At 47.5% G+C, this 27,638-nt stretch overlaps 1 protein-coding gene across 1 annotated transcript; it reads right to left on the minus strand.

The window, feature by feature from the left end:
- Positions 1 to 1,145: 1,145 nt before the first annotated feature.
- LOC123142519 (uncharacterized) lies at positions 1,146 to 20,726 on the minus strand. Its single transcript, XM_044561400.1, has 5 exons — positions 20,524 to 20,726; positions 2,606 to 3,172; positions 1,768 to 2,033; positions 1,617 to 1,681; positions 1,146 to 1,514 (listed from the first exon to the last, which is right to left on the minus strand). Exons 1-5 carry the CDS (start codon positions 20,724 to 20,726, stop codon positions 1,479 to 1,481), a joined length of 1,137 nt encoding a protein of 378 aa, XP_044417335.1. The 3' UTR covers positions 1,146 to 1,478.
- Between the last annotated feature and the right edge of the window lie 6,912 nt (positions 20,727 to 27,638).

Consider the following 27,638-nt stretch of genomic DNA (forward strand, 5'->3'; position numbering starts at 1 on the left):
TCGCCGGCGAGCACTTCGCCCGCGTCAGGATCCAGGGGAGCTCGCGCCGGTGTATCTGTCCGGGAAATACCGAGGTCTACAATGTCGTGGCGGCGGGCGAGGGCACCGCGCCGCTGAGGAGTGCCGGGGTGGCAACGCTCGTGAAGGAGAGTGTGGCGGGTGGCGGGTTCCGGCTGGAGCTGAAGCTTGCCGGCGAGGTCAGGTACCCGCCGCACCGCACGCGCAGGCTGGAGGCCACCTGCCCGCTCAAGCTGCCTCTGGCGTCGCCCGCGGGGCAGGCAAGGTTCAAGAAGGTCGAGTGCGTGGTGTAATCATGGATGACGATGTAGCCTTCTTCATCTTAGTAGGATGGAAGTTATTTATTCTTTGTGCCTTCCCGTTCTGTCAAATTTGTGTGATGTGTACGGTGTGTGCAACGAGCCGTTCCCCACGTTTCATTTCGTTTCTTGCATGGCCAGCAGCTCGACGTCTCCTCCCATGCTCCGTACCCGCTCTATCACGATCATAGCCTGCATCACGGGCGCACGCAAAACTCTTCATCAGAAACCCAAAAACCTGATATTAATCAGATCTAAGATGCTTTTTGGATGTTTTTTTAAAAAAGAAAATGTACGGGTAATTACTTTCTAATTGCTGCAAGCAGCATGCTAAACATGTCTTAATTTCTGAACATTACCTCTTTCTTCCATTTGGCTCTGATCTGAAGAGGATCACAAACGGGATCCCGGTCTGCAGAATCGTGCCCATCAGCACCCCACCCAAATCCTCTGTACGTCAAGCTTGAGCTTGAAGCCGAAAACCGCTGCGAGGTGCAGGCCCACAAAGTGTTTTTTACGGTGCTGAGTCAACCTGGCAGTCGGGTCGGGTTTGCCCGGGTCGAGGTCTACCAAACCCATGCCCGATTACTAAATGGGTCTACCCAGTCGCCCACGACCCTGCCCATGGGCGAAGGATCAGACCCACGCCCGAACCCGATGGGTTACCCATCGGGTTGCTGTACAGTGTTCTTGTACAGTGTACAACAGAGTAGTGGCAAAATTCATATAACAAATATTGGTTTACACAGTAGCAAAAATGCACAAATAGCTTCAGTTACTAACCATCAATGTGAATATATGATAGAACAAATAGAAAACACAGTATCAGGAAGCCAAATACAAGGTTCAGGAGCACAAATAGCATCACAAATACATGGTGCAGGTCCCAGAAGCACAAATACAAGGTTCAGGAGCAGAAATACAAGGTTCAGGATCTTCAGGTGCACAAATAGCAGCAGAAATACAAGGTTCAGCAGCAGCACAAATACACAAATACAAGGTTCAGGTTGAGTAGTTGTGTGCCAACAAGCTAGCACTAGCAAGTAGTAGTGTAGCAGCCCATGGATAAATGTAAATAGCAGCATGTAGTAGTGTAGCACGCCGGGTCGTCGGCCTTCTCGTCACAACCAAGCAGCAACAACACCATCATAGAGTCATGTTTCAGGCTTCGGTTAAGATGGATTGATCATCAACCTCCTGAAACATAAGAAAGTAAAAGCATTCAAAGTAAAGAACAAGATTTGCATTAAAATCTAAGATTAAAAGGCATGCTAAGTTGCTAAAAGTAGAATATGTTACCATCATTTCTGTGTCATCCTTAAGAACAGTTTCAAAGTCCGCAAAGAGAGTAGAATTGCAATCCCCTGATGCATAGATTTAGATATTAACATATAGCAAGGAAATAATATTGTGTATGGAAAGAAGAGTCATGATTCAACTAGATTATTACCTAACATGTCTGCACGGGACCAAGCTTGCATGCACATAAGAGCTTCGGTCATGTTTGGTGCAGGTGAACATCTATGTGCACTTAGTATTCTCCCACTAGTACTGAAGGCAGATTCCGATGCCACGGTTGTTACAGGAATGGCTAGTATATCATGAGCCATTCTTCGCAATGTAGGATACTTGATACCTCCAAACTGCCACCAATTGATGATGTCAAGACCCTCTGGCCTATGGATAATTTCCTCTTCCACAAATATAAGTCCAGTTCTGTCCGCACACGAGAAGCACTCATAACAGGCTTCGAGGACATATATTGTTTAAAAATATTCTCCATTTCATCTACTGCAGCCCCACCTTGGGTAGAAACACTCCTACCTACCTGTGACTCCGAGGTACCCACACCACCATCAGATGCTTGATATTCTAGCAACAGATCACCCATTAACTTTCTAATTTTCTCCACTTCTGCAGTTGCATGTTCAAACCCATAGAGAGAGCCAAACAAAGCTTGCAACATATGAAGCTTATATCTTGGATCAAGGACTGTTGCCACAGACATAAGACCATGGACTTCTTTCCAATACTTCTCAAACTTTGTCTTCATTTCCTCAGACATCTTTTGCAAAGGAACATGCTCACTAGTAGACCATTTTCGTATTGCTAGACGAATAGAAGATATTTTGGGGAAGAACAGATTTGCTGTAACATATTTAGTCCCTGAGAATAGCTCGGTGATCACACAAAATAGCTAGTTCAACACATCTCTCGGCTATTCTACACTTCTACTGTTGTGAACCAAATAAAAAGGCTGGGAACCGGGAGAAAGAAATGAGAGTCACCTTGCAGAGACAGAGGATGGCGGCGGTGCTGCTCCGGCGTGGTGATGGCGGCGGTGCTGCTCCGGTGACGTGAAGCCTTGGAGGAATACGAGATGGAGACGACGGCGGTACTGCTTGCTGGAGACGGTGGCGGTCAAGCCTTGGAGGAATACGAGATGGAGACGACGGCGGTAGTGCTTGCTGGAGACGGCGGCGGTGAAGCCTTGGAGGAAGAACGAGATGGAGACGACGGCGGCAGTGCTTGCTGAAGACGGCAGCGGCGGTGCTTGGCAGGGGATCCAGCAGCCGACGAGGACGGAGGTGGCCTGCGGTGGGGATCCCGCGTCCCGTGAGGATGGAGGCGGCGGGGATCCTGTGGCCCGTGAGGATAGCGGTCCGGGGATCCGGCAGCTTGCGGCGACGGGGATGGGACGGTGGGCGGCGACGGCGGCTTGCGGATGGGAGCGAGAGAGAGAGAGTGCGGCGGCGGCGGCTTGCGGATGGGATCGAGAGAGAATGCGGCGGCTAGGGTTGTGGAGGAGTGGAGTGGAGGACGCGATTGACCTCTCTCTGCGACTCTGCCTAAGCCTAAGGTGCTAGCTTACTGGATTGGGCCGGGGATGTTGGGCTGGCACTGGCAGCCTGGCACTGCGGGAGGCCACTACTATTTAGGTGGGGGTCCACATGTCAGTTAATCGGGCGACCCATCGGGTGACCCACGGGCAGGACCTCGCACCCATACCCTACCCATGACTAATCGGGTTACCCATTGGGCTTACCCATGGGTGAATATGTCGACCCATACCCTACCCATTAGGGTCGGATACCCATGGGCGCGGCCGCCCATGGGTCGGATTGCCGGGTTGAGTGCTGAGACCTACCGGTAATTCTCTCACCAATGTCTTGCTGCCATGTGTAAAGGTGTGGGGCCACATGCATGTGTATATCAAAGTATTGATGTAAATATTTTTTTTGTATTTTTGTTTTAAGTCAAATCAAGGTCAGATCGATGGGACCCATGTCAGGTGAGAGAGACAGTCTATCCTGACGTTGCATGTCGTGCCATGGTACAAATCCTTTCCTTTTATTTTCTCTTTAGGATTTTCAATCATTTCTATCTTTTAAACCATATTGTTATTTTTGAAATATTTTATATATTTGAATTCTTGAAGCCAAAAGCTTTAGAATAAGACCAAATTTGGATGCATTTCAAACATGTTTTAATTTCAACATTTCAAATGACTAAAATTGGGTTTCTGAAACAAGCCAAATAGGTATTTTGAAATAATTGAATTTTTTTTCATTGAGTGAAATCAATTTTGAAATATGTTTTCTCAACTGAGTGAAGTATGTTCTCTAAACCGTGTGAAATTATTATTTTTAGACGAGTGAAATTTGTTTTCCATACACATGCACATATTTCGGTGTGAAATACGTTAAATATAGTGAAATGTGATTTCTAAAATGAGTGAAATCTAACTTTTGTAAACGGGTGTAATGTGTTTTCTGAATCTAGTAAAATGTGAAAGTGACTGAAAGGTTTTCTGAAACTAGTGAAATGTGAAACTCACTGAAATCCATTTTCTGAAATGAGTGAAACGGTTAAATTCAAACTAGCCAAACTGGTTATTTAAAATAGTGAAAATGAGTGAAATCTGTTTTCTCAATTTAGTGAAATTATTTTTCTGAAACAAGTGACATCAGTTTTTTCATATGTGAAATCATTTTTTTTAACATAGTGAAATGAGTGAAATCAGTTTGATGAAATTAGTGTAGCCTGTTCTTTGTAACGAATGAAATATGTGTTTTCAAATATGTGAAATTGGTGTTTAAATTTAGTTAAATTTGCTTTTTTACACGCTGTAATACGTTTTCTAAAATGAGTAAAATTGTTTCTGTAAATGAGTGAAATATGTGTTTCGGAATAACTAAGACCGGAGTTCCAAAATGAGTGAATTCCGTTTTTTGAAATGAGTGAAATCACCTTTTTGAAATGAGCGAAACCAATTCTTTGAAATGACTTAAATATGTGTTTCGATACGAATGAAATCAGTGGTCTAAAATGAATAAAATTAGTTTTCTAAAATGAGTTAAATCTTTATTTTTGAATGACTCGTTTTTTTTCTTAATTGCGAAACCAGTTTTTTTAAATAAAGTGAACGAGTTTTTTGAAATGAGTTACAACCAATTTTTTGAAATGCCAAAGCGAATGAAACGGTAAAATTCAAACTACGCTAAAATATATTGAATATTGGTCTTGTTTTAAAGATCTCGTCTTTAGGAATTCAAATATATAAAAAGATTTAAAAATAACTTTTTTTATTAAGACGATATAACAAGAAAGTAAAATATTGGTACTATATGTTGAGTGGTCTGAGAGTGCACATGCATAACTAAATGAAAAGGTTGTGAGGCATGTTCAAGTATTGGTTCAGACCAGTATAGAGATGTATATCATCCCAGAAAAGATTCCTTAGTTTATTAATCAAAGGACAATATGCATCTCGATGTTGACATGGACAGCGGATGCTTCATGGTACATCGTAGTTCCTGTTAATTTACTTATTCGGTGCAGGCCAACGAGATAGTAGCAGCCGACACTCAACAAGGCCACCAAGGATTGCAACCCAACCCAACACCAATAGCCACTCCTGAAATCACACACGCACATAAGATTTTTTTTCTTTTTAAAAAAATGAGGAAGACCCCAACCTCTACATCTGAGCGATACATGCAACCACTTTATTAATTATTTACGAAAGACCTTACAAAGAAATACAGCAGTAAGTCTGAAGCCACCGTCTAGACAACATCTGTCGTTACTTCTATCCAGTTAATAAAGGGATGTTGATAGTCCGCGCCTAATACCATACAGACCTCACAGCCAAGCCTAACATCTAAGACCTAAGGCCCCTTCCAAGCCACTTGCCGGATATGGGACACACTCCGGTCCGGCGCACTCTTAGCAGTCGCCGCCGCCAACTGCCACCACTCCATCTTTAGAGATGTACTGACGCATCAACATTGCCCCGCTCTAGCTGCCGTCGATGCCACCATGCCGCTAGACAACACCACCATCCTGCACTCGTCCATCAACACACGCCCAGCAGCGAGACCCCGCTGCTCCATGCCGCTGAGACCCGCTGTTATCAACGTGTCAGATGCAACGCCGCTCCTCCTTCGCGAACACCACCTGCTGCCACTGGTCCCATTCCCTCCACCTGTAGATCCTCTGCACTCCCAACCGAGCCCTAGTGCCCTTGACGACACCTCCAGGAAGGTCACGACGCGAACAGCGCCGCTGCCGCCAAATCCGAAGATGATTGAAGGCTTTCACTCGATCGGGGATCGGGTTGGGTAGATTGGGCCATGAGTTGCGCCTTTATGAAGGAAAGCGGCGTCCATGGGCGTCGCCGCCGCCGGGCCGGCCAGGCCGGCCAAGGCTTCCCCCAGACCCAAAGTACACCACCATGGCTCACTATCACCGAAGCCTGCAGCTGCAAACCACCGGGACGGAAAGAGAGGCGGCAGAAGAAAGGGGAACCTCCAGATCTGACGCTACGGAGCACCGCGCCACGACCGGACTACACCAGCGACCCGCCGCCCGCGCGGCCAAGCACGCTGGCCAGCGCCGCCTGCAGACGTCGCCAGCCGCCGAACGACGATGGCTCACCGACACCGTCGCCCAAGGATCCGCAGGACACCAATGCGATACTCCGGCCCACAGGCCGACGTGATCGATGCGGGCGCCGGGATCCCTGCCGCCACCTTCCCTGGCGCCCACGCGGGCTTTGTCTGCGGCCGTCTCTGATGGGGGCGAGGGAGGGAAGGGGATGAGGGGAGGTGGCGTGGCCAAAGATCTGATCGCCCCCGAGTCGCCCGGGAGGGCGACGCGAGGGTCTGTGCGAAGCTGATGTGTGATATGGCACTAGCTGATAAGCGTCACGTCCCTTTCGGCTTGCGTCCGGTGGCACACACGCACACAAGTGACATCGCCAATTTGCTCTGAACAGATTGACGTACTTAACAAAAAGCGTGAAGCTCTGGAGGATGATGCATGTATTTACGTGACAGCAACGACCGGATGCTGTTGAGGAATATGGTGGCAGCCAGAAGATAGCCAGTCTTGCAGTCTCCCTGACGAGTAAGTCGTCGTCGGTGAAAAGCCCGCCACGAGGGCGACCAGCGTGAAGATAGCCCGATGGTGGCCGACCTGGTCACGGCCACCACGGCCGATAACTTGGCCGCTTTCGGGTGTCTGGCGCCAAGCTCGTTGGCACAAAACCAAACACTAGAGACAGGACAGGTGAGAGTCATTTCTTCTGCTGTTTGAGAGCGCACAGAAAATCATCAGAGTCAGAGGAGACGCGCGCGTACCTCACTGCGGCATTGCAACCGAATGCTACCGTCAATGTCCAGATGTTGTAGTTCATGTTGTTAAAACAAAATTCGAGCAAGCATCGGTAGAGATTATGTATGTTCATTTCAACTTTGAGTGAAAAGCAAAATCACTAAAAACAGACACTGTGGCAAGAGAAAAATTGACAGGTGCACTAACCATATGATAACGGCCCCAACTTGAATCACTGGGTGGGCAATTTGGTGCCAGAGAAATGGAACTTTTTTCAGAAGTGAAGCACACAGTGTTAGATGCTGGAAGTTCAGACTAAAGAAAGATCTCAGTCTGGTGATTCATAGGATAAAATCTAAGCATCTAAGCACCTTGCAAAAGTGGATTAAGGATCATCTAGAATGATGCCTTTAAGAAGTATCTAGAATATTATTTATTCACATATTGAAAAAAGCTGGAATAGGATTTTTTTTAGAAATGGAGGAGGACCCCCGGCCTCTGCATCTGGACGATGCATACAACCACTTTATTAATTATTCACACAAGACCTTATAAAGTCATATAACAGTAAGACTGAAGCTACCGTCTAGGCAAGAAACTGTCGCCACTTCTATCCAATTGATGAAGGGATGCTGATAGTCTGGGCTTAATACCAAACAGACCTCTCAGCCAAACCTAACATCTATGACCTGAGGTCCCAACCAGGACGCCTGCCGGGCATGGGGCACCCACCAGTCCGGCGCACTTCTCAACCAGGACGCCTGCCGAGTATGAGGCCGCCGCAGCCACCTGCCACCAATCCATTGTAAGTGTTGTACTGTTGCATCTACCTTGCCAGGTCTAGCTGCCATCGACGCCACCACGACGCCAGACAATGCCACCATCCTGCGCGAGTGCATCTCCGCGCATCGGGCGCCGAGTCTCTACTGCGCCACGCCGCCAAGATCCGCCGCCATAAATGCGCAAGATGAAACACAGCTCTTCCTCTTGCCCCCTCCAGCCAGCACTTGCTCCAAAACGATGCCCCCAGGAGGGAGAACGACACCGAAAGCGTCGTCATCGTCCGATCCGGTAGACCCAGATCTAGGGTTTCCCCCAAAACATCCGGATCAGGTTGACGTGACCTGCAACGACGATGCCTCGAGAAGGGAATGACGTCCGAGACGCCGCCATCGTCCGCTAAGACTGCAGTCAGGCGCGATTTTCACCGGAAGCCACGTCGTCCCGATCTCTCTCGGCTGGCTGGAACCGAGCGGAGCCTCGCCACGAAGACGTACGCCGCCATCAGTACTCCGGCGAAAATCCGTCATCTCCTCAACGGTCCCTCCACGCGCCGCCGGTCGGTGCAAGGCCACCCCGCGGCTGATCCGATCAGGGCGTTGGATCCGCAGCCACCGCCGTTGTGACGCTCCCGATTCAATCGTACACTAATCATGCACGCAAATGTGTACGATCAAGATCAGGGACTCACGGGAAGATATCACAACACAACTCTACAACATAAATAAGTCATACAAGCATCATAATACAAGCCAGGGGCCTCGAGGGCTCGAATACAAGTGCTCGATCATAGACGAGTCAGCGGAAGCAACAATATCTGAGTACAGACATAAGTTAAACAAGTTTGCCTTAAAAAGGCTAGCACAAAAGTAGCAACGATCGAAAAGGCAAGGCCTCCTGCCTGGGACCTCCTAACTACTCCTCGAAGCCGCACTCCATGTAGAATCATCCTCGGGATCTCTAGCTCCTGTACTCCAGCATCTGGTTGCGACAACCAGGTATAGAAAGGGGAAAAGAGGGAGAAAAGCAACCGTGAGTACTCATCCAAAGTACTCGCAAGCAAGGAGCTACACTACATATGCATGGGTATATGTGTAAAGGGCCATATCGGTGGACTGAACTGCAGAATGCCAGAATACGAGGGGGATAACTAATCCTGTCGAAGACTACGCTTCTGGCCACCTCCATCTTGCAGCATGTAGAAGAGAGTAGATGGTAAGTTCACCAAGTAGCATCGCATAGCATAATCCTACCCGGCGATCCCCTCCTCGTCGCCCTGTTAGAGAGCGATCACCGGGTTATATCTGGCACTTGGAAGGGTGTGTTTTATTAAGTATCCGGTTCTAGTTGTCATAAGGTCAAGGTACAACTCCGGGTCGTCCTTTTACCGAGGGACACGACTATTCGAATAGATAAACTTCCCTGCAGGGGTGCACCACATAACCCAACACGCTCGATCCCATTTGGCCGGACACACTTTTCTGGGTCATGCCCGGCCGCGGAAGATCAACACGTCGTAGCCCCACCTAGGCTCAACAGAGAGGTCAGCACGCCGGTCTAAATCCTATGCGCGCAGGGGTCTGGGCCCATCGCCCATTGCACACCTGCACGTTGCGTACGCGGCCGGAAGCAGACCTAGCCTAGCAGGCGTTCCAGTCCAATCCGGCGCGCGCCGCTCCATCGTTGACGTCACGAAGGCTTCGGCTGATACCACGACGTCGAGTGCCCATAACTGTTCCCGCGTAGTTGGTTAGTCCGTATAGACCAAATGGCCAGACTCAGATCAAATACCAAGATCTCGTTAAGCGTGTTAAGTATCCGCGAACGCCGACCAGGGCCAGGCCCACCTCTCTCCTAGGTGGTCTCAACCTGCCCTGTCGCTCCGCCACAAAGTAACAGTCGGGGGCCGTCAGGAACCCAGGCCCACCTCTATCGGGATGGAGCCACCTGTCTTTTCAGCCTCCTCATCAGAATCACTTGCGGGTACTGAACGAGCTGACCCGACTTTAGTCACCACATGTGTCATGTATATAAAGTATTTAGTATATACCCGTGATCACCTCCCTAGTGATCACGGCCCGATAGTATAACATGGCAGACGGACAAGAGTGTAGGGCCACTGATGGAACACTAGCATCCTATACTAAGCAGTAGGATAGCAGGTAACGGTAACAACTATAGCAACAATGACAGGCTATGCAGCAGAATAGGATTAACCGAAAGCAGTAACATGCTACACTACTCTAATGCAAGCAGTATAGAGAAGAATAGGCGATATCTGGTGATCAAGGGGGGGCTTGCCTGGTTGCTCTGGCAAGTAGGAGGGGTCGTCAACACCGTAGTCGTACTGGATAGCAGCGGCGTCGGTCTCGGTGTCTAACGGAGAAGAAGAGGGGGAAGAAAACAGTAAATACGGAGCAAACACAGCATCACAAAACATAACAAGGCAATACGTGGTGCTAGGGTAATCTAACGCAGGGATAGGTGATACCGGCAAAGGGAGGAAACATCCGAGAAAGTATTCCCGGTGTTCCGCGTTTTCGGACAAATGAACCGGATGGGGAAAGTTGCGAGTTTGCTATGCTAGGGATTTGTGGTGGACGAACGGGTTGCGTATCCGGATTCGTCTCGTCATTCTGAGCAACTTTCATGTACAAAGTATTTTCATCTGAGTTACGGTTTATTTTATATTAATTTTTTAAAGTTTTAAATCATTTTCCAAATTATTATTATTAAATTAATTTGAAATTAGTATTATTGCATCGGCATGACGTCAGCAATCAACAGAGGTGTTGACTAGTCAAACTGATGTGTGGGTCCCGCATGTCATCGACTTAGTTAACTAAACAGGATTAGTTAATTTAATTTAAGTGATTAGATTAATTAATTAGGCTTAATTAGATTAATTAACAAGATTAAGTAATTAAATTAATTATCTTAATTAATTAATTATATTATTTTTATTTATTTTTATTCTTCTTTTTTTTCGTTCTGGGGGTGGGCCCCATATGTCATAGGGCCGGGGGCACTGGCCCAGTGGTAAGTGGCCCTAGCCATAGCGGGCACGGGCACGCGGGCGCTAGCCCGACTGGGCACTGGCCCAGGCCAGCCACGGGGTGGGGCTTGCGTTCGGTGCCGGCGAGGCACGGCCGGCCGGAGTGGCGCAGCGCGACGGAGGGAGTGGAGCAGGCGCAGGGGAGCAGAACTCCGGGCGCGGCCACGGGAGGTCGCGAGCGCGACGGGCGCGGCCACGGGAGGTCGCGGGGCGCGCGCGAACGGCAGCAGGGCGCTGCGTGGCGCGGGCGGAGCAGTGGCGCGGACGAGCGCCGGCGTGAGGGCACGGGGAGGAGGAGGAGGACCGGGGTCCTCACCTACGTTGGTGAGCAGGGGGGCGGCGAGGCTCGGTGGAGCCTTTGGGGAGGAGGACGAGGACGCGTCGTCGGCGAGGAGGAGACGAGGAGGATGAGGCGACGGGTGGTGGCGGGGTCCGGTGAGGAGGAGGCCGTGGCACGGGCGCGAGGGAGGGGGGTCGTCGTCGGCGGGTGGCTCGTCCACCGCAGCAGGGTCACCGGGCGGCGCGGGGCTCGAGCACGGAGCCAGGGCGTCGGCAGGGCGCAGGGCGAGGCGCGGGCACCGGGCGGCGGCGACAGCGTTGGGCCGTCGTGTCCCGATCCGATCTAGATCGGGGAGGGGGAGGAGTGGGACGAGTAGGGAGGGAAGTGGTGTTGGTGGGGGTTAGGGTTTGGTCGCCCACAGGGGTTATAGGCCAGGGGAGGAAGTGGGCCGGCCTGGCAGGCCATTGGCTGGGTCGAGGCCAAGTTGGCCTGGGGGTTTTCTGTTTTATTGTTCTTTGTGTTTGCTTTTCTTTTATTTATTTACCTTTTCTGTTTTATTTTACTTAATTAATAGTTTATAGTTTTACAAAAAGTGAAACCCACTCCTAAATTAGATTTGTAAAAATCAACTATTCTCACAAAAAGTTTGGGACAAAAGTAAAGTACCTTGTATTCTTTATTAATTAAAAAGTATTTAAGTTATTGTTTCAGTCACTGTTTTATTTATTTTAGCGCATTCAAACACTTTTAAAAATGTTGGTTTCTTCACCCTAATCACCTATGCATTAACTAGCACAACCCGAACATTTTGGTTTTAATATTTGAAAACTTTTGAGGTTTGCCTTTATTTTGAATTTGAATTTGAATCGGTTTCGAACTAACGCGAGATTAGCAACAGTAATCGAGATGACGTGGCATCATTAGCAGAGGTTACTGTAGGTTGATTATCCGGGCGTCACAATTCTCCTCCACTACAAGAAATTTCGTCCCAAGATTTAAGAGGTGGAAAACGGGGGAAAAGTCTGGTTACGAATTCTAACGAATCTTCTCGGCCTTGGTTGCTCTTCTCGAAGAGGTCGATCCCTTACATTGACGTCTTCATTTCTTTGCTTCAGGTCATCATGGTGAAGTCGTCCTTTTCTTCAGGAACTCCAACGTGCTTACGAATAGGTAAGGGACAGCTCGGCTACGACATAATGCTTATGAGGGAATCCATCTGGGGTTAACCCATGAATGAGCATAAGATTATCTCTCGAGTTGAACATATAAAATACATTGAGAGTAAGGTACGAAGGTACAATACGAGGTTCCAAACGGATAGATAGTTGCTCGAAGTCTGAACCAGAGTGAGAAAGGGGTTCAAAGCAGCGAGAGTAAGTATTGCGTCTGATACCAAAATAGAGCACTAGGCAGGTGACCCGTGAATTACATATGAGGTCAAGCGCGAGGAATAACTTTGGCAACAGGGTGTACAAGAGAGTCAGGTTTCGATCCTATGGAACTGTGGGTTATGGGCCCACCACGTGGGTTAAAAGTAGAAAGGGTGCTGACATCTTGCACGGTCACGATAGTAAGGTATGTCAGAGGGTAGCCTGCCATTTATTTTGGCAACAATGTTGGTACCAAAGGCGAGGGACTAAGAGAACCATTTTCCTGCTTGTTGAACGAGGCGGACCAATAGGCAAAGTTCTCGTCCATCGGTGGCTACCGGGATATCATTAACAATAGTAACAGGGTCTTACTGACCGAGTGGTACAACGAGGTGTTTACATAAGCAGGGAAATATTACTGCTTATATTATATAGAACACAAGAAGGTTTAAACAAACCAATGGAAAGGAAAAGTGATTATCAGGTTTAAACAGAACAATGGAAAGGAAAATGTGTATACACACATATTTCGGGGGTATATCCTTCCCAAGGACAAGCAGAGCATGATATCCATGACATGATAGAAAGTAGAAAACCAATTAGGTAAGGGGGAGGAATCTCATGATATTACCCATACAACGGTGTTAGGATAAATGATAAAGAAAAATTTAGCATTGTGCTACAAATGTTCTTTTTGAAAATCGGAGTACCACAGACATGCTTCGAGATAGCATTGACATGGTCATTGGGTAAGATCAGAATTTGGATTCACAAAGGATCCATCAAGAACAACTTATAGAATAAGTGTTACAATTTCCTCATGGAAGAATCGCTAAGCTTGCTAAAAAGAAAACTATAACAATAGGTCCTCCGGTCAGGTGTGCTAGACATGACATCACCTTACCGGGTCATATAAAGACCAATGTTGTGACTCTTGGAAAGTGTTCCAACCATCATATCTGACCGAGATTCAGATCTGGTCGGTGTTAGGATACCTCAGACTCAGGATGTCTGGGAAGAAAAGGTGCGACACAATTTGACGAGACAACATTTTAAGGTCCTCGGGAAATGAACTATGGGAGCGAGTTCCAAAATAAGAGTTCATCAGTAAACCAATGAGAGGATGAGGAGGTGGCTGATGGACTCAGCGACAAATCATCGAGATTTCCAAAGGATGGATTTCCACAATTTTGTGAACAAGGAGATAACATTTGCCAGATCAAATGATATAATGATGTATGCTCGAAGAAGACATACACAATTAAACATTGGTTGAAAAGTGCACCCGAAAATCTGGACTAGGTAGCACGATCAATGTTTGAATGATGATTCAATAAGCAATAGACTTAGAATGAAGCTATCGACCATTAACGTCAAAGCAAATAGGGTTGCTAGAATTTTTGAATTTTACACATCACAGACCATTTGTTGGTATTTTGTTTAGAAACAACACGGGGACCAAGAAAGAATGGTGATGGTGAGAAGTATCACTGTACCAAGAATTTTTAAGAGGTGGAGTAATGCTCACGACATTCTTGACATCAAAGATGGTAATACTCCACGGTAGAACATAACATAAGTTGGATTGCAGGGAAATCAAGATACAACACAGAATATGAACAAGTTTGTGTTGGGGGGAGGCAAGAATGTTGTCGATGATAACACAATTCATCGAGGGGCAAGGATGGTATTTCTCATCCTGAATTTCGACACACAACTTGGAAGAAGTCAAATTGTTGACAATGATCACGACAAATTTGTCGAGCGGTTTTTAAGAAGATGTAATTGATCGACGATGACATCAAGTCAAAGGAATGATGAAAGCGAAAGGTTATTGGAACCACGGGTAGGACACAAACTCGAAATCAAGTTTGCTGTTCAAGGAGAAATGATATGACGAGGAAGATCGACGCAAGATTAGCTCACTGTCGAAATTTGTGCGCCGGGAAGGTCCAGGTAGCACAGTTAAAATCGGCACGATAATGACATAGCCGAGCAGGCTAGGAATGACTTGAAGGATTATTAAACTCGTAAGCAACAAAAATTACTTAGAGTTATTGAATCGGAGTGCGGAATTGATTCACTTATCGGTGTCCTTGAGGGGTTCTAACAACTCAGAACCCGTTGGAAAAATGGAATCAGCAAGAATATTAGTTGATGAAGAACTCATAAGAAGTTAAGTAGTTCCTTGGCATTCTCGAGATACCAGGGGGGTAATACTCGACGACAGACCAAAGTAGAGGTTGGACGGGGGTATTGCTCTGCAGAGGACAAGTGCTTAAACTTGCACGAGAAATGGTATTTAAAGGAGAACATGGTCAAAATCACGATTGAAAAAGGCCAGATCCGAGATATAAGATGAACTTATACCCAGGGAATAATTAATTTAAGAGAAGTTTTAATGATAAGATCTACATCGTGTCCATGGGCATGAACACAAAGTTCAAGGTCGACTCCCACTTCTCCAATGCATAACCTTTCATTCACTTCTCGCATTCGATGAAGTTGTATGGTAGAAAATTATCTGGTAAAATACCAGAAGGGTATGGCTTGTGAAAACCTTCGGGTTCATACGGTTTTTAGGGAAGGTATAGGTTCAATCCATCGGGGCATCTTAGAAACATATACCTCAAACTTCAAGAGTAAAATCACTAGCTCAAAAGTAGAGTATGGTTATCAAGCAGAGGATACAAATTACCAAAGGCATTATATATCCATGGAAATGATCACAAGGTTATTGAATATGAAGGACACTGTCGGATAATAACCCAACAAGGGGTCTTGTGGTCTACAACGGAGCTGATGCGAGTATCGGTACTCTATCAGAGGAAGAAGGAACGAAAGGGCATCGGACTATAAAAAGAACTGAGTAATTCAAAGCTCAATGCAAAGGAATTATCATTTCCAAATCAAGGGATAAGAAGCCAATGGTCTGATTAAGAATGGATAAGTTGAATAGACTTAGGGGTACAATCGACGTCAATTTGATTGGTCGATAACCAGTTCACGTTTCAAATGACGTCTGAGCCGGAAGGATGAATTCTAGGCTCTGATTGATGATTGCGAGCATTCGCAACAAATTGAATCAACGGACTCAAAATGATAATGACAAGAGATGCCAATAAGATTACGAGACTTAAGATTAATCATAATGCAAGTAAGCAAGAATTTCAAGAGCAAAAAGGCTCCTGAGGATTTTCGGAAGATCGAATGGTATTTTGAACACTTTTGTGAAATACTTGAATCAACTGAGGGTGAGCGGATACTCGGTAAGTGCGAGAATTATCCGTAGGGGTATTCAGGTGACAAAGAACAGCAAGGCAGTAAGCTCAAAGGATTCTCGGAACAACAGAGAGAATTTCGGGGTATCTTGTAATAACAAGATCAACTGGGAAACATTGTATGAATGGCGAGTATACGTGGTTATCCATAGGAGTTTATCGATGGAAGGGAATTGCAAAAGCGATGAACACAAGTTCTCGGGTTAACAGCGGAAAGTGTCTTCAGGGTCCTCACGTGCAGTAGACGATCATCAGTAATAAGGGGCTCTCCGGGTGAAAGTGATAACGAGATCCTAATGTTAGAATTAGCAAAATTCATTTAACCCGAATAGAAGAGAGATCAGAGTCCCAGAGTATAGACAAGGAGTAAAAGATCCTAATACCACCCAATGGCGACGTGGACCCGTAAGCCACACAGCCATGTTAGTAAATGTTTTTCAATGACTAGACTCGACTTCGGCCAAGGAGTTGGAAAGGGGGATTCCTACAGGCAGTCGGCTCTGATACCAACTTGTGACGCCCTCGATTCAATCGTACACTAATTTTGCACACAAATGTGTGCGATCAAGATCAGGGACTCACGGGAAGATATCACAACACAACTCTACAACATAAATAAGTCATACAAGCATCATAATACAAGCCAGGGGCCTCGAGGGCTCGAATACAAGTGCTCGATCATAGACGAGTCAGCGGAAGCAACAATATCTGAGTACAGACATAAGTTAAACAAGTTTGCCTTAAGAAGGCTAGCACAAAAGTAGCAACGATCGAAAAGGCAAGGCCTCCTGCCTGGGACCTCCTAACTACTCCTCGAAGCCGAACTCCATGTAGAATCATCCTCGAGATCTCTAGCTCCTGGACTCCAGCATCTGGTTGCGACAACCAGGTATAGAAAGGGGAAAAGAGGGAGAAAAGCAACCGTGAGTACTCATCCAAAGTACTCGCAAGCAAGGAGCTACACTACATATGCATGGGTATATGTGTAAAGGGCCATATCGGTGGACTGAACTGCAGAATGCCAGAATACGAGGGGGATAACTAATCCTGTCGAAGACTACGCTTCTGGCCACCTCCATCTTGCAGCATGTAGAAGAGAGTAGATGGTAAGTTCACCAAGTAGCATCGCATAGCATAATCCTACCCGGCGATCCCCTCCTCGTCGCCCTGTTAGAGAGCGATCACCGGGTTATATCTGGCACTTGGAAGGGTGTGTTTTATTAAGTATCCGGTTCTAGTTGTCATAAGGTCAAGGTACAACTCCGGGTCGTCCTTTTACCGAGGGACACGACTATTCGAATAGATAAACTTCCCTGCAGGGGTGCACCACATAACCCAACACGCTCGATCCCATTTGGCCGGACACACTTTTCTGGGTCATGCCCGGCCGCGGAAGATCAACACGTCGTAGCCCCACCTAGGCTCAACAGAGAGGTCAGCACGCCGGTCTAAATCCTATGCGCGCAGGGGTCTGGGCCCATCGCCCATTGCACACCTGCACGTTGCGTACGCGGCCGGAAGCAGACCTAGCCTAGCAGGCGTTCCAGTCCAATCCGGCGCGCGCCGCTCCATCGCTGACGTCACGAAGGCTTCGGCTGTACCACGACGTCGAGTGCCCATAACTGTTCCCGCGTAGTTGGTTAGTCCGTATAGACCAAATGGCCAGACTCAGATCAAATACCAAGATCTCGTTAAGCGTGTTAAGTATCCGCGAACGCCGACCAGGGCCAGGCCCACCTCTCTCCTAGGTGGTCTCAACCTGCCCTGTCGCTCCGCCACAAAGTAACAGTCGGGGGCCGTCAGGAACCCAGGCCCACCTCTATCGGGATGGAGCCACCTGTCTTTTCAGCCTCCTCATCAGAATCACTTGCGGGTACTGAATGAGCTGACCCGACTTTAGTCACCACATGTGTCATGTATATAAAGTATTTAGTATATACCCGTGATCACCTCCCTAGTGATCACGACCCGATAGTATAACATGGCAGACGGACAAGAGTGTAGGGCCACTGATGGAACACTAGCATCCTATACTAAGCAGTAGGATAGCAGGTAACGGTAACAACTATAGCAACAATGACAGGCTATGCAGCAGAATAGGATTAACCGAAAGCAGTAACATGCTACACTACTCTAATGCAAGCAGTATAGAGAAGAATAGGCGATATCTGGTGATCAAGGGGGGGCTTGCCTGGTTGCTCTGGCAAGTAGGAGGGGTCGTCAACACCGTAGTCGTACTGGATAGCAGCGGCGTCGGTCTCGGTGTCTAACGGAGAAGAAGAGGGGGAAGAAAACAGTAAATACGGAGCAAACACAGCATCACAAAACATAACAAGGCAATACGTGGTGCTAGGGTAATCTAACGCAGGGATAGGTGATACCGGCGAAGGGAGGAAACATCCGAGAAAGTATTCCCGGTGTTCCGCGTTTTCGGACAGATGAACCGGATGGGGAAAGTTGCGAGTTTGCTATGCTAGGGATTTGTGGTGGACGAACGGGTTGCGTATCCGGATTCGTCTCGTCGTTCTGAGCAACTTTCATGTACAAAGTATTTTCATCTGAGTTACGGTTTATTTTATATTAATTTTTTAAAGTTTTAAATCATTTTCCAAATTATTATTATTAAATTAATTTGAAATTAGTATTATTGCATCGGCATGACGTCAGCAGTCAACAGAGGTGTTGACTAGTCAAACTGATGTGTGGGTCCCGCATGTCATCGACTTAGTTAACTAAACAGGATTAGTTAATTTAATTTAAGTGATTAGATTAATTAATTAGGCTTAATTAGATTAATTAACGAGATTAAGTAAGTAAATTAATTATCTTAATTAATTAATTATATTATTTTTATTCTTTTTTTTCGTTCTGGGGGTGGGCCCCATATGTCATAGGGCCAGGGGGCACTGGCCCAGTGGTAAGTGGCCCTGGCCATAGCGGCACGGGCGCGCGGCCGCTAGCCCGACTGGGCACTGGCCCAGGCCAGCCACGGGGTGGGGCTTGCATTCGGTGCCGGCGAGGCACGGCCGGCCGGAGTGGCGCAACGCGGCGGAGGGAGTGGAGCAGGCGCAGGGGAGCAAAACTCCGGGCGCGGCCACGGGAGGTCGCCGGGCGCGCGCGAACGGCAGTAGGGCGTTGCCTGGCGCGGGCGGAGCAGTGGCGCGGACGAGCGCCGGCGTGAGGGCACGGGGAGGAGGAGGAGGACCGGGGTCCTCACCTGCGTTGGTGAGAGGGGGGCGGCGAGGCTCGGTGGAGCCTTTGGGGAGGAGGACGAGGACGCGTCGTCGGCGAGGAGGAGACGAGGAGGACGAGGCGACGGGCGGTGGCGGGGTCCGGTGAGGAGGAGGCCGTGGCACGGGCGCGAGGGAGGGGGGTCGTCGCCGGCGGGTGGCTCGTCCACCGCAGCAGGGTCGCCGGGCGGTGCGGGGCTCGAGCACGGAGCCAGGGCGTCGGCAGGGCGCAGGGCTAGGCGCGGGCACCGGGCGGCGGCGACGGCGTCGGGTCGTCGTGTCCCGATCCGATCTGGTTCGGGAGAGGGGGAGGAGTGGGACGAGTGGGGAGGGAAGTGGTGTCGGTGGGGGTTAGGGTTTGGTCGCCCATAGGGGTTATAGGCCAGGGGAGGAAGTGGGCCGGCCTGGCACGCCATTGGCTGGGTCGAGGCCAAGTTGGCCTGGGGGTTTTCTGTTTTATTTTTCTTTGTGTTTGCTTTTCTTTTATTTATTTACCTTTTCTGTTTTATTTTACTTAATTAATAGTTTATAGTTTTACAAAAAGTGAAACCCACTCCTAAATTAGATTTGTAAAAATCAACCGTTCTCACAAAATTTTTGGGACAAAAGTAAAATACCTTGTATTCTTTATTAGTTAAAAAGTATTTAAGTTATTGTTTCAGTCACTGTTTTATTTATTTTAGCGCATTCAAACACTTTTAAAAATGTTGGTTTCTTCACCCTAATCACCTATGCATTAACTAGCACAACCCGAACATTTTGGTTTTAATATTTGAAAACTTTTGAGGTTTGCCTTTATTTTGAATTTGAATTTGAATCGGTTTCGAACTAACGCGAGATTAGCAACAGTAATCGAGGTGACGTGGCATTATTAGCAGAGGTTACTGTAGGTTGATTATCCGGGCGTCACAGCCGCACCATCTCCGCACAGATCAGCCAACCCCGCCGGATGGGGCGCTGCCACCGCCGCCGTCCATCTCAGGGCCGCCGCTCCGCCGGCCATGGAACTGTGGCCACCGCCACGCGGCATAGGGCCGCCGCCCTAGGACTCCCAGGAGAGGTGCCGCCCCTACCGCCTCAGATGGGATCCCGCAGCCTTCGCCCACCCAGGTGCCTTCGGCGCCGGGCCTGCCGCCACCGTGGCCCACGCTGGCGGCAGTGGCGGTAGGAGGAGGCGCGAGTGGTGGCCTGCGGCACTAGGGTTGAGGGGCCCCTGGCGCCGCCCAGGGGAGGCGACGCGAGGGGAGCAGCTGGAATAGGATAGACTCTTACGATTTGCTTCTTTGTAATTTTGTACATATTTGATATATTAATAGAAAATACTGTAGAACAATTGTTCTACGGTTGATGCTTAAAAAAACTTGAATCACTGGGTTATTCAAGCAACCCACAAGAATGAGTGCTGCTGTATAGTAGTGTTAGTACCACATCTCTAAGCTACAGCAAAAAAATACAAGGTACTCCCTCCGTTCCAAAATAGATAACCCAATTTTATACTAACTTTATACTAAAGTTAGTACAAAGTTGAATCATCTTTTTTGAAATGGAGGGAGCAGTAGCTTAACTAACGAGCAACGCGATTATTCTGCTACTGGGTAAGACCCAAGCTGAGGCCTTGGATGACGTTGATGACGGTGGAGACGGCGGCGAGCTCGACCTTGCCGATGTGGCCGGCGAAGGCCACGGTGACGAACTCGATGAGGAACTGGAAGAGCCCGGTGAGGATCACCGGCCCGGCGATGCGCCACAGGCTCTTGCACTCGTCCGGCAAGGTCTTGCAGCCGGCCGCCACCATATCTATTCTTCCGGCGCACGCATACTAAGAATACTAGGCCCGTAAGGGATTCTTTTTCCTGGATTTTTTGATTTTTTTGCGGCTCTTGTCAATTTGACACGTGTGACTGGGTTACTTCTGTGCATAGCTTTTTTTAACTGGTTAAACAATTTTGCACGTTTCTCTCCTCCGCCGCTTTGATTCGCAGCTGTTGCCGCTTTGACCGGGCCTTCTGGGCTACTCGATTTACTTGGTACATGTCACGCGCATCTTGTCCAAGATCACTAGTTGAGGAGCGCTCTCCGCAACGATTAGTCGGGGAGCGCTCCGCGCGTGACAAGTGTCACGCGCATGGCGCTTGTGAGACTTTTCCCGTGATTTCCGGTTTCCGATTTTTCTTTCTGGTTTTTTCTTTTTTCATTTTAGTCCTTATATTTTTAGTGTTTTGTAATACACTTTTGATCTGTTTTGAAATCTGTTTCTGTTTGCTGTCGTTGAACCGTCGCCGCAGACTGTTCTTCGTTGCCATCGTCACAGACTGTTCTTCGTTGCCGTCGTCTCCGCCCGTGGCGCCCGCCGCTCTTGTCGCGTGCTTACGGTGGCCCCGCCGCGCTTGTCGCCTGCTTACGACGGTCCTTCTTGACCGTGAACGGTGCTTCCCCGTTCGCACGGTCGTCGTTTCCTACCGGTTGCATTCATTGGTTCTCTGTTTTATTTTTGTTTCCCTTTCTGTACCCATTCTATTTCCGGGATATGGAGATTTATGGGGTAGTTATGGGTGGGGGCTTTCAATACTATCAGATGTCAAATTTCAACTCGGTTTCATAATCATTGCGTCCTTTGCAGGTATGGATTGTCCTTTTTGCCGTATGCCGGGTGGCCCATGTTCGTCTGTTGATTCTTCTGTAGATGTGTTCACTATGGTTCTGGATCGGCGTTGTTCGAGTCGTGTTGTAAGAATAACATTTTATATTTGATCAATTTTTGGCACCCATACTTATATCTTTTGGTTGTGTTGTTGCTGTTTTGAATGGAAATTATTCTAGGTCTTCTTTTTTGATCATGATCATTCGTTTTTGCAGTCTGTTTCGTGCAGTGTTAGAGCTCATCTTGCTCGTTACATCGAGGAGTGTAAGGCTTTAGCCATAAGGAGGGGTGAAGGACATACTGATCTTGTTCTTCACTCCAGTGAGGGTTTTTTGTATGGTGTTCTGTTTAGTCATGGTCGTGTGAGGAGCAAATTCCATGGTCCTTTCTGGAAAGATTTGGTCATTGATTATGGTCTTAGTCATCGTGATAGAATGACCGTTAGGCTTGAGTGCTATGGAACGTTGATTAGTGTTGACTTTTATCGGGGTGGAGATGTGTTGTCTCCTTTACCTTCTATTGGTAAGGTTTATTTTTAAGGAAGTTTTTAGCTTGTTTTATTTCACATGATTTTTCTGTTCCCTTGAACGCGTGTAATTTTATTTTGTAGCTCTTGATGGTTTGAGCGACTCCGAGAAGGGACTTGTTGGGAGTTGTTATTACACCCGTGGTGTTTATCTCAATTATTAGCAGATGTATTTCATGACGTGCCAACTCTTTGATGACGAGTACATACCTTGTTGTCCTTTTGTTCACATGATTAATTTCATGAATGTTAATGGTCATCATATGGTCATATTTTTTTCCACTACCTTTCTTTGTTTATGTTTATTTATTTATTTCCTCTATTTATAGTTTTTTAATTTTTGTTCTATTTTCTAATAGCTTGGTGTTTTTGTTAGGTTATTCCTGGTATTGTTGTGAGTAGTTTGAAGGAGTTTGTGACATTTCCCAGGACTGACGTTTTAACTCTTGAAGTTACTTCAGAGTCTCGTGATGATGATATACATGTGAGCACACCTTGCTGCTACTTCATTGGCTTGGGTAATAGAATGGTGTTCAAAAAGGAAGGATTCAGTGATTTTCTCCAGACATCGTCTATTGAAGTAAACAGCTTGGCGCTCATAACTTTCAAAGAGCGTGATGGGAGGCTTGTTGTTATCTTCAATGTTCTGCCGCAGTGATATTAGTTATAGGCTTTGAACATAATGGATTTTGTTTAAAAATCTATGCTACCGTGTAATGTTCTTTAGATATATGAAACGATATGAACCTAACTGTTCGTTGTTGTACTTCGTTTGTAGAAGAGGCATGGATGTGCATCTCTTTTTTAGATGTTTTCTGGACGGATGTTAGTTAATTGGAGGGGTAGTTATACATAGATTAGAGGCACGTGTGTGCCTTTGTTTTTTCTATGTTTCCTCTGACATGGGTTGTAGAGACAGGAACGTCTGTGCAACAGCAAAGAGGCACGGACGATGACGCATGAATAGACTGTAGAGTCACGGTGCGTGTTACGGGAGGCACGGGTGTGTGGGCACCAGAGTCACGTGAGTGAAGCCTCTATAGGCAGGAGGCACATGTATAGGTTGGTGGCATTCGGCAGCATATGGTTGTACTGAGAGGAACGTGTGTGCAACACCAAAGTTGCACGGGTGATCACGTGTGCGGAGCAAGTAGAGTCACTGTGAGTTTCATGTGAGGCTCGTGGATTGAGTAAACGGAGGCACAGAAGTGAAGTCGGTACAGGCACGAAGGTGAAGTCACTACAGGCACGTTTGTGTGGCTTCTGGAGGCACGGGTATCAACCCTCTTGATCTACCAAAGGTGTGAATTTTCTAGAGGCATGGGAGTTTGGCAGGAGAGGCATCGGTGCGAATACTTGGTTAGAGAGGGTCACGGGCGTGTGGCACCACAAGCACAAGTGTGAAGTCTCTAGGGTCACGGGCGTGTGGCACCACAGGCATGGTTTCGAATAGATATTTAGAGAGCCACGGTTGAAGTCAGTTGCACACAACAGTTTAGTTTTGTGGCATCCTGCAGAACCATGGCTGTACATAGGTCAGTTGCACACAGCAGTTTAGTTTGTGGCATCCTGCAGAACGGGTGTACGTAGAGGAACCTGTGTGCAATAAGCAAGGAAGTTCTGAATGGATAGAGCGGTGTTTGATGTGAAAATGGTTGTTGTGTGATTTTTATTTTTTTTCAATGTGGTTAAACTAACAAAGTGCTTGTCCCTTGTGTCTGTGTACCGAATGTTCTTCTGCAGTATTTATGAATTGTTCACGCCAATGTTGAATAAGCATTTTACAGAAAGTTAACAACGATACAATCACATATTCTTGTAAATGCATGATGCATCTTGTACAGGGTAAGTATGAAAATTGAAAATTATAATACAATACCGTGTGATATATTTGTCGTTCTATAATCATAGTTACAACACATGTTTGCTCAATACTAGGAAATAACTTAGTAATTTGCATTTAGACATGCAAACCGTACTATGCATTTGTACATGAGCACACCACTGTGTTCAAACGTAAAATAGTAATACACTACACACAACATCTTTGAGCAACAACAAATCATATTTAGAACATAGGTTCTTTCAACCTAAATTATCATAATAGTAGTTACTACTAGTTTAATTTAGACATCCATTTTCTCGCAATTTACCACCCACTGTTTCCCTTCCCGCGCTTCCAGCCGCTGGAACATCCGTCGTCTTTGTTCTTACGTGGGCGGAGTCTTTCCTTCATTGGTTGTTAGTGGAGGTGACGTAGGCCATGCTTGATGATTAGGATTCTACGGTACAACTCGTAGCTAACATACCCGTCTTTTGCTGCGTACTCAAGGTGTAGCGGGGAAAGCGGCTTCCACTCCCAGAACTGGTGCTTCTCCTTTGGGAATGATTTCTTCATGTTCTTGTAGGAGGGGTCGATGATGGCTGCTGCAAGGTCACTCATGGAGTCCCTTTCTCCACCACCCTTGATACAGAATTGCCTTTGGATGTCGACGTGGTGCTCGTCTGGAATTTTAATCCATGCACGGGCAAGCATGGTCTTGTCGCCCTGGTGTCGACGCTAGTGAAAGTTACCACTTTGCGTTGCAGGAAGTCAAGTAACGCCTGGGAGCGCTCGGACCTGCAGTAGTGGTATACGAGCACATGCTTGCGCATGGCAAGTTGGATGACGGTGATCCCTTGTCGTATGTAACTGCTCTTACGTGTGTACTCGAGGTCGAGGCCGACGAACTTGTTCTTCTCCTCCTTTAGCCATTCCTCATACTTTTTGATGTTTCGATCCACGGTCTTTGGGTCGTTGGTGTACACCACCTCCAGCACGGTTGTACCTATTGGAAATATGCCCTAGAGGCAATAATAAAATGGTTATTATTATATTTCCTTGTTCATGATAATTGTCTATTGTTCATGCTATAATTGTATTAATCGGAAACCATAATACATGTGTGAATACATAGACCACAACATGTCCCTAGTGAGCCTCTAGTTGACTAACTCGTTGATCAATAGATGGTTGTGGTTTCCTGACCATGGACATTGGATGTCGTTGATAATGGGATCACATCATTAGGAGAATGATGTGATGGACAAGACCCAATCCTAAGCATAGCACAAGATCGTGTAGTTCGCTTGCTAGGGCTTTTCCAATGTCAAGTATCATTTCCTTAGACCATGAGATTGTGCAACTCCCGGATGCTGTAGGAATGCTTTGGGTGTATCAAACGTCACAACGTAACTGGGTGACCATAAAGGTGCACTACAGGTATCTCCAAAAGTGTCTGTTGGGTTGGCACGGATCGAGACTGGGATTTGTCACTCCGTATGACGGAGAGGTATCTCTGGGCCCACTCGGTAATGCATCATCATAATGAGCTCAATGTGACTAAGGAGTTCGTCACGGGATCATGTGTTACGGAACGAGTAAAGAGACTTGCCGGTAACGAGATTGAACAAGGTATAGGGATACCGACGATCGAATCTCGGGCAAGGAACATACCGATGGACAAAGGGAATTGTATACGGGATTGATTGAATCCCCGACATTGTGGTTCATCCGATGAGATCATCGTGGAACATGTGGGAGCCAATATGGGTATCCAGATCCCGCTGTAGGTTATTGGCCGGAGAGGTGTCTCGGTCATGTCTGCATGGTTCCCGAACCCGTAGGGTCTACACACTTAAGGTTCGGTGACGCTAGAGTTGTAATAGGAATTGTATGTGGTCACCGAAAGTTGTTTGGAGTCCTGGATGAGATCAAGGACGTCAGGAAGAGTTCCGGAATGGTCCGGAGGTGAAGATTTATATACGGGAAGTCCAGTTTCAGTCCCCGGAAAATTTTCGGGAGTTATCGGTATTGTACCGGGACCACGGAAAGGGTTCCAAGGGTCCACCTACCCCGGGGGACAAAGTGGGCTGAATATGGGTGGGGACCAGCCCCTTAGTGGGCTGGTGCGCCCCCCAATGGCCCAAGGTGCCTAGGGTTGGAAACCCTAGGGGTGGGGGCGCCCCCCACCAACTTGGGGGGCAAGCACCCCCCTTGGCCGCTGCCCCCCTCTACATGCATCTAGGAGGGCCGGCCCCCTCTCCCCTTCACCCTATAAATAGAGGGGGTGGGAGGGCAGCCAACCTCAGCCCCTGGCGCAGCTCTCCCCCTACGCCTCCTCCTACTCCGTTGAGCTTGGTGAAGCCCTGCCGGAGAACCACGAGCTCCAGCACCACGCCGTCGTGCTGCCGGAGTTCTCCCTCAACTTCTCCTCCCCCTTGTTAGATCAAGAAGGAGGAAATGTCCCCAGGCTGTACGTTTGTTGAACGTGGAGGCGCCGCCCGTTCGGCGCTTGGATCAGATCTTTTGCGATTTGAATCACCGCGAGTACGACTCCATCAACCGCGTTCTTGTAACGCTTCCGCTTAGCGATCTTCAAGGGTATGAAGATGCACTCTCGCTCTCTCGTTGCTAGCATCTCCTAGATTGATCTTGGTGACACGTAGGATTTTTTTTGAATTATTACTACATTCCCAACAGTGGTATCAGATCTAGGTCTATGCATAGATTCTATGCACGAGTAGAACACAAGTAGTTGTGGGCGATGATTTGGTCAATTTGCTTGCCATTACTATTCCTATCTTGATTCGGCGGCATTGTGGGATGAAGCGGCCCGGACCGACCTTACACGTACGCTTACGTGAGACAGGTTCCAGCGACTGACATGCACTTGTTGCATAAGGTGGCTAGCGGGTGTCTCTCTCTCCCACTTTAGTCGGATCGGATTCGATGAAGAGGGTCCTTATGAAGGGCAAATAGCAATTGGCATATCACCGTTGTGGCTTTTGCGTAGGTAAGAAACTTTCTTACTAGAAACCCATAGCAGCCACGTAAAACATGCAACAACAATTAGAGGACGTCTAACTTGTTTTTGCAGGGTATGCTATGTGATGTGATATGGCCAAAAGGATGTGATGAATTATATATGTGATGTATGAGATTGATCATGTTCTTGTAATAGGAATCACGAGTTGCACTACAAAGAAAGACACATCCGTGACATTTTGGGCCGAACGATTTTTTTTCTGTCATGCTTATGACACTTCTATGATGATAATTGTGACAAAACCCGGTATCATCATAGATGTGGTGGGCTCCTACTTCTATGACAAAAAATCATGACAGAAAATGGGCTTTTCGTCCTGGGCGGGCCGGAGACGCAGCTGCATGACATTCTTTGGGCCGTCCATGACAGAAAAAAATGTGGTAGAAGCGAGGGCGAGGAAAATATTGGGGAGTTCCCGCTTACGGTGGGTGGTCGGGGCCGAGCGATGCACAGAGGTTTGCGCGTTTCTCTCGTACACGTACGCGCGTGTGTGCGAGGCGTTGCGCTCTAACTGAACCCGAGCAAGGCATTGGGCTCTAACTGAACCTGAGCGATTGCACTAGCTACGTTACTGAACCCGATCGATCCTTGCTGTTAACTGAACCCGAGTGATTCCTTCGCTACTGATGCTAACTGAAGCCTATCGATGATGCCTCTTGATGAACAGTGAGT

Source organism: Triticum aestivum, chromosome 6D (assembly GCF_018294505.1).
Source record: "Triticum aestivum cultivar Chinese Spring chromosome 6D, IWGSC CS RefSeq v2.1, whole genome shotgun sequence".
NCBI lineage: Eukaryota > Viridiplantae > Streptophyta > Magnoliopsida > Poales > Poaceae > Triticum > Triticum aestivum.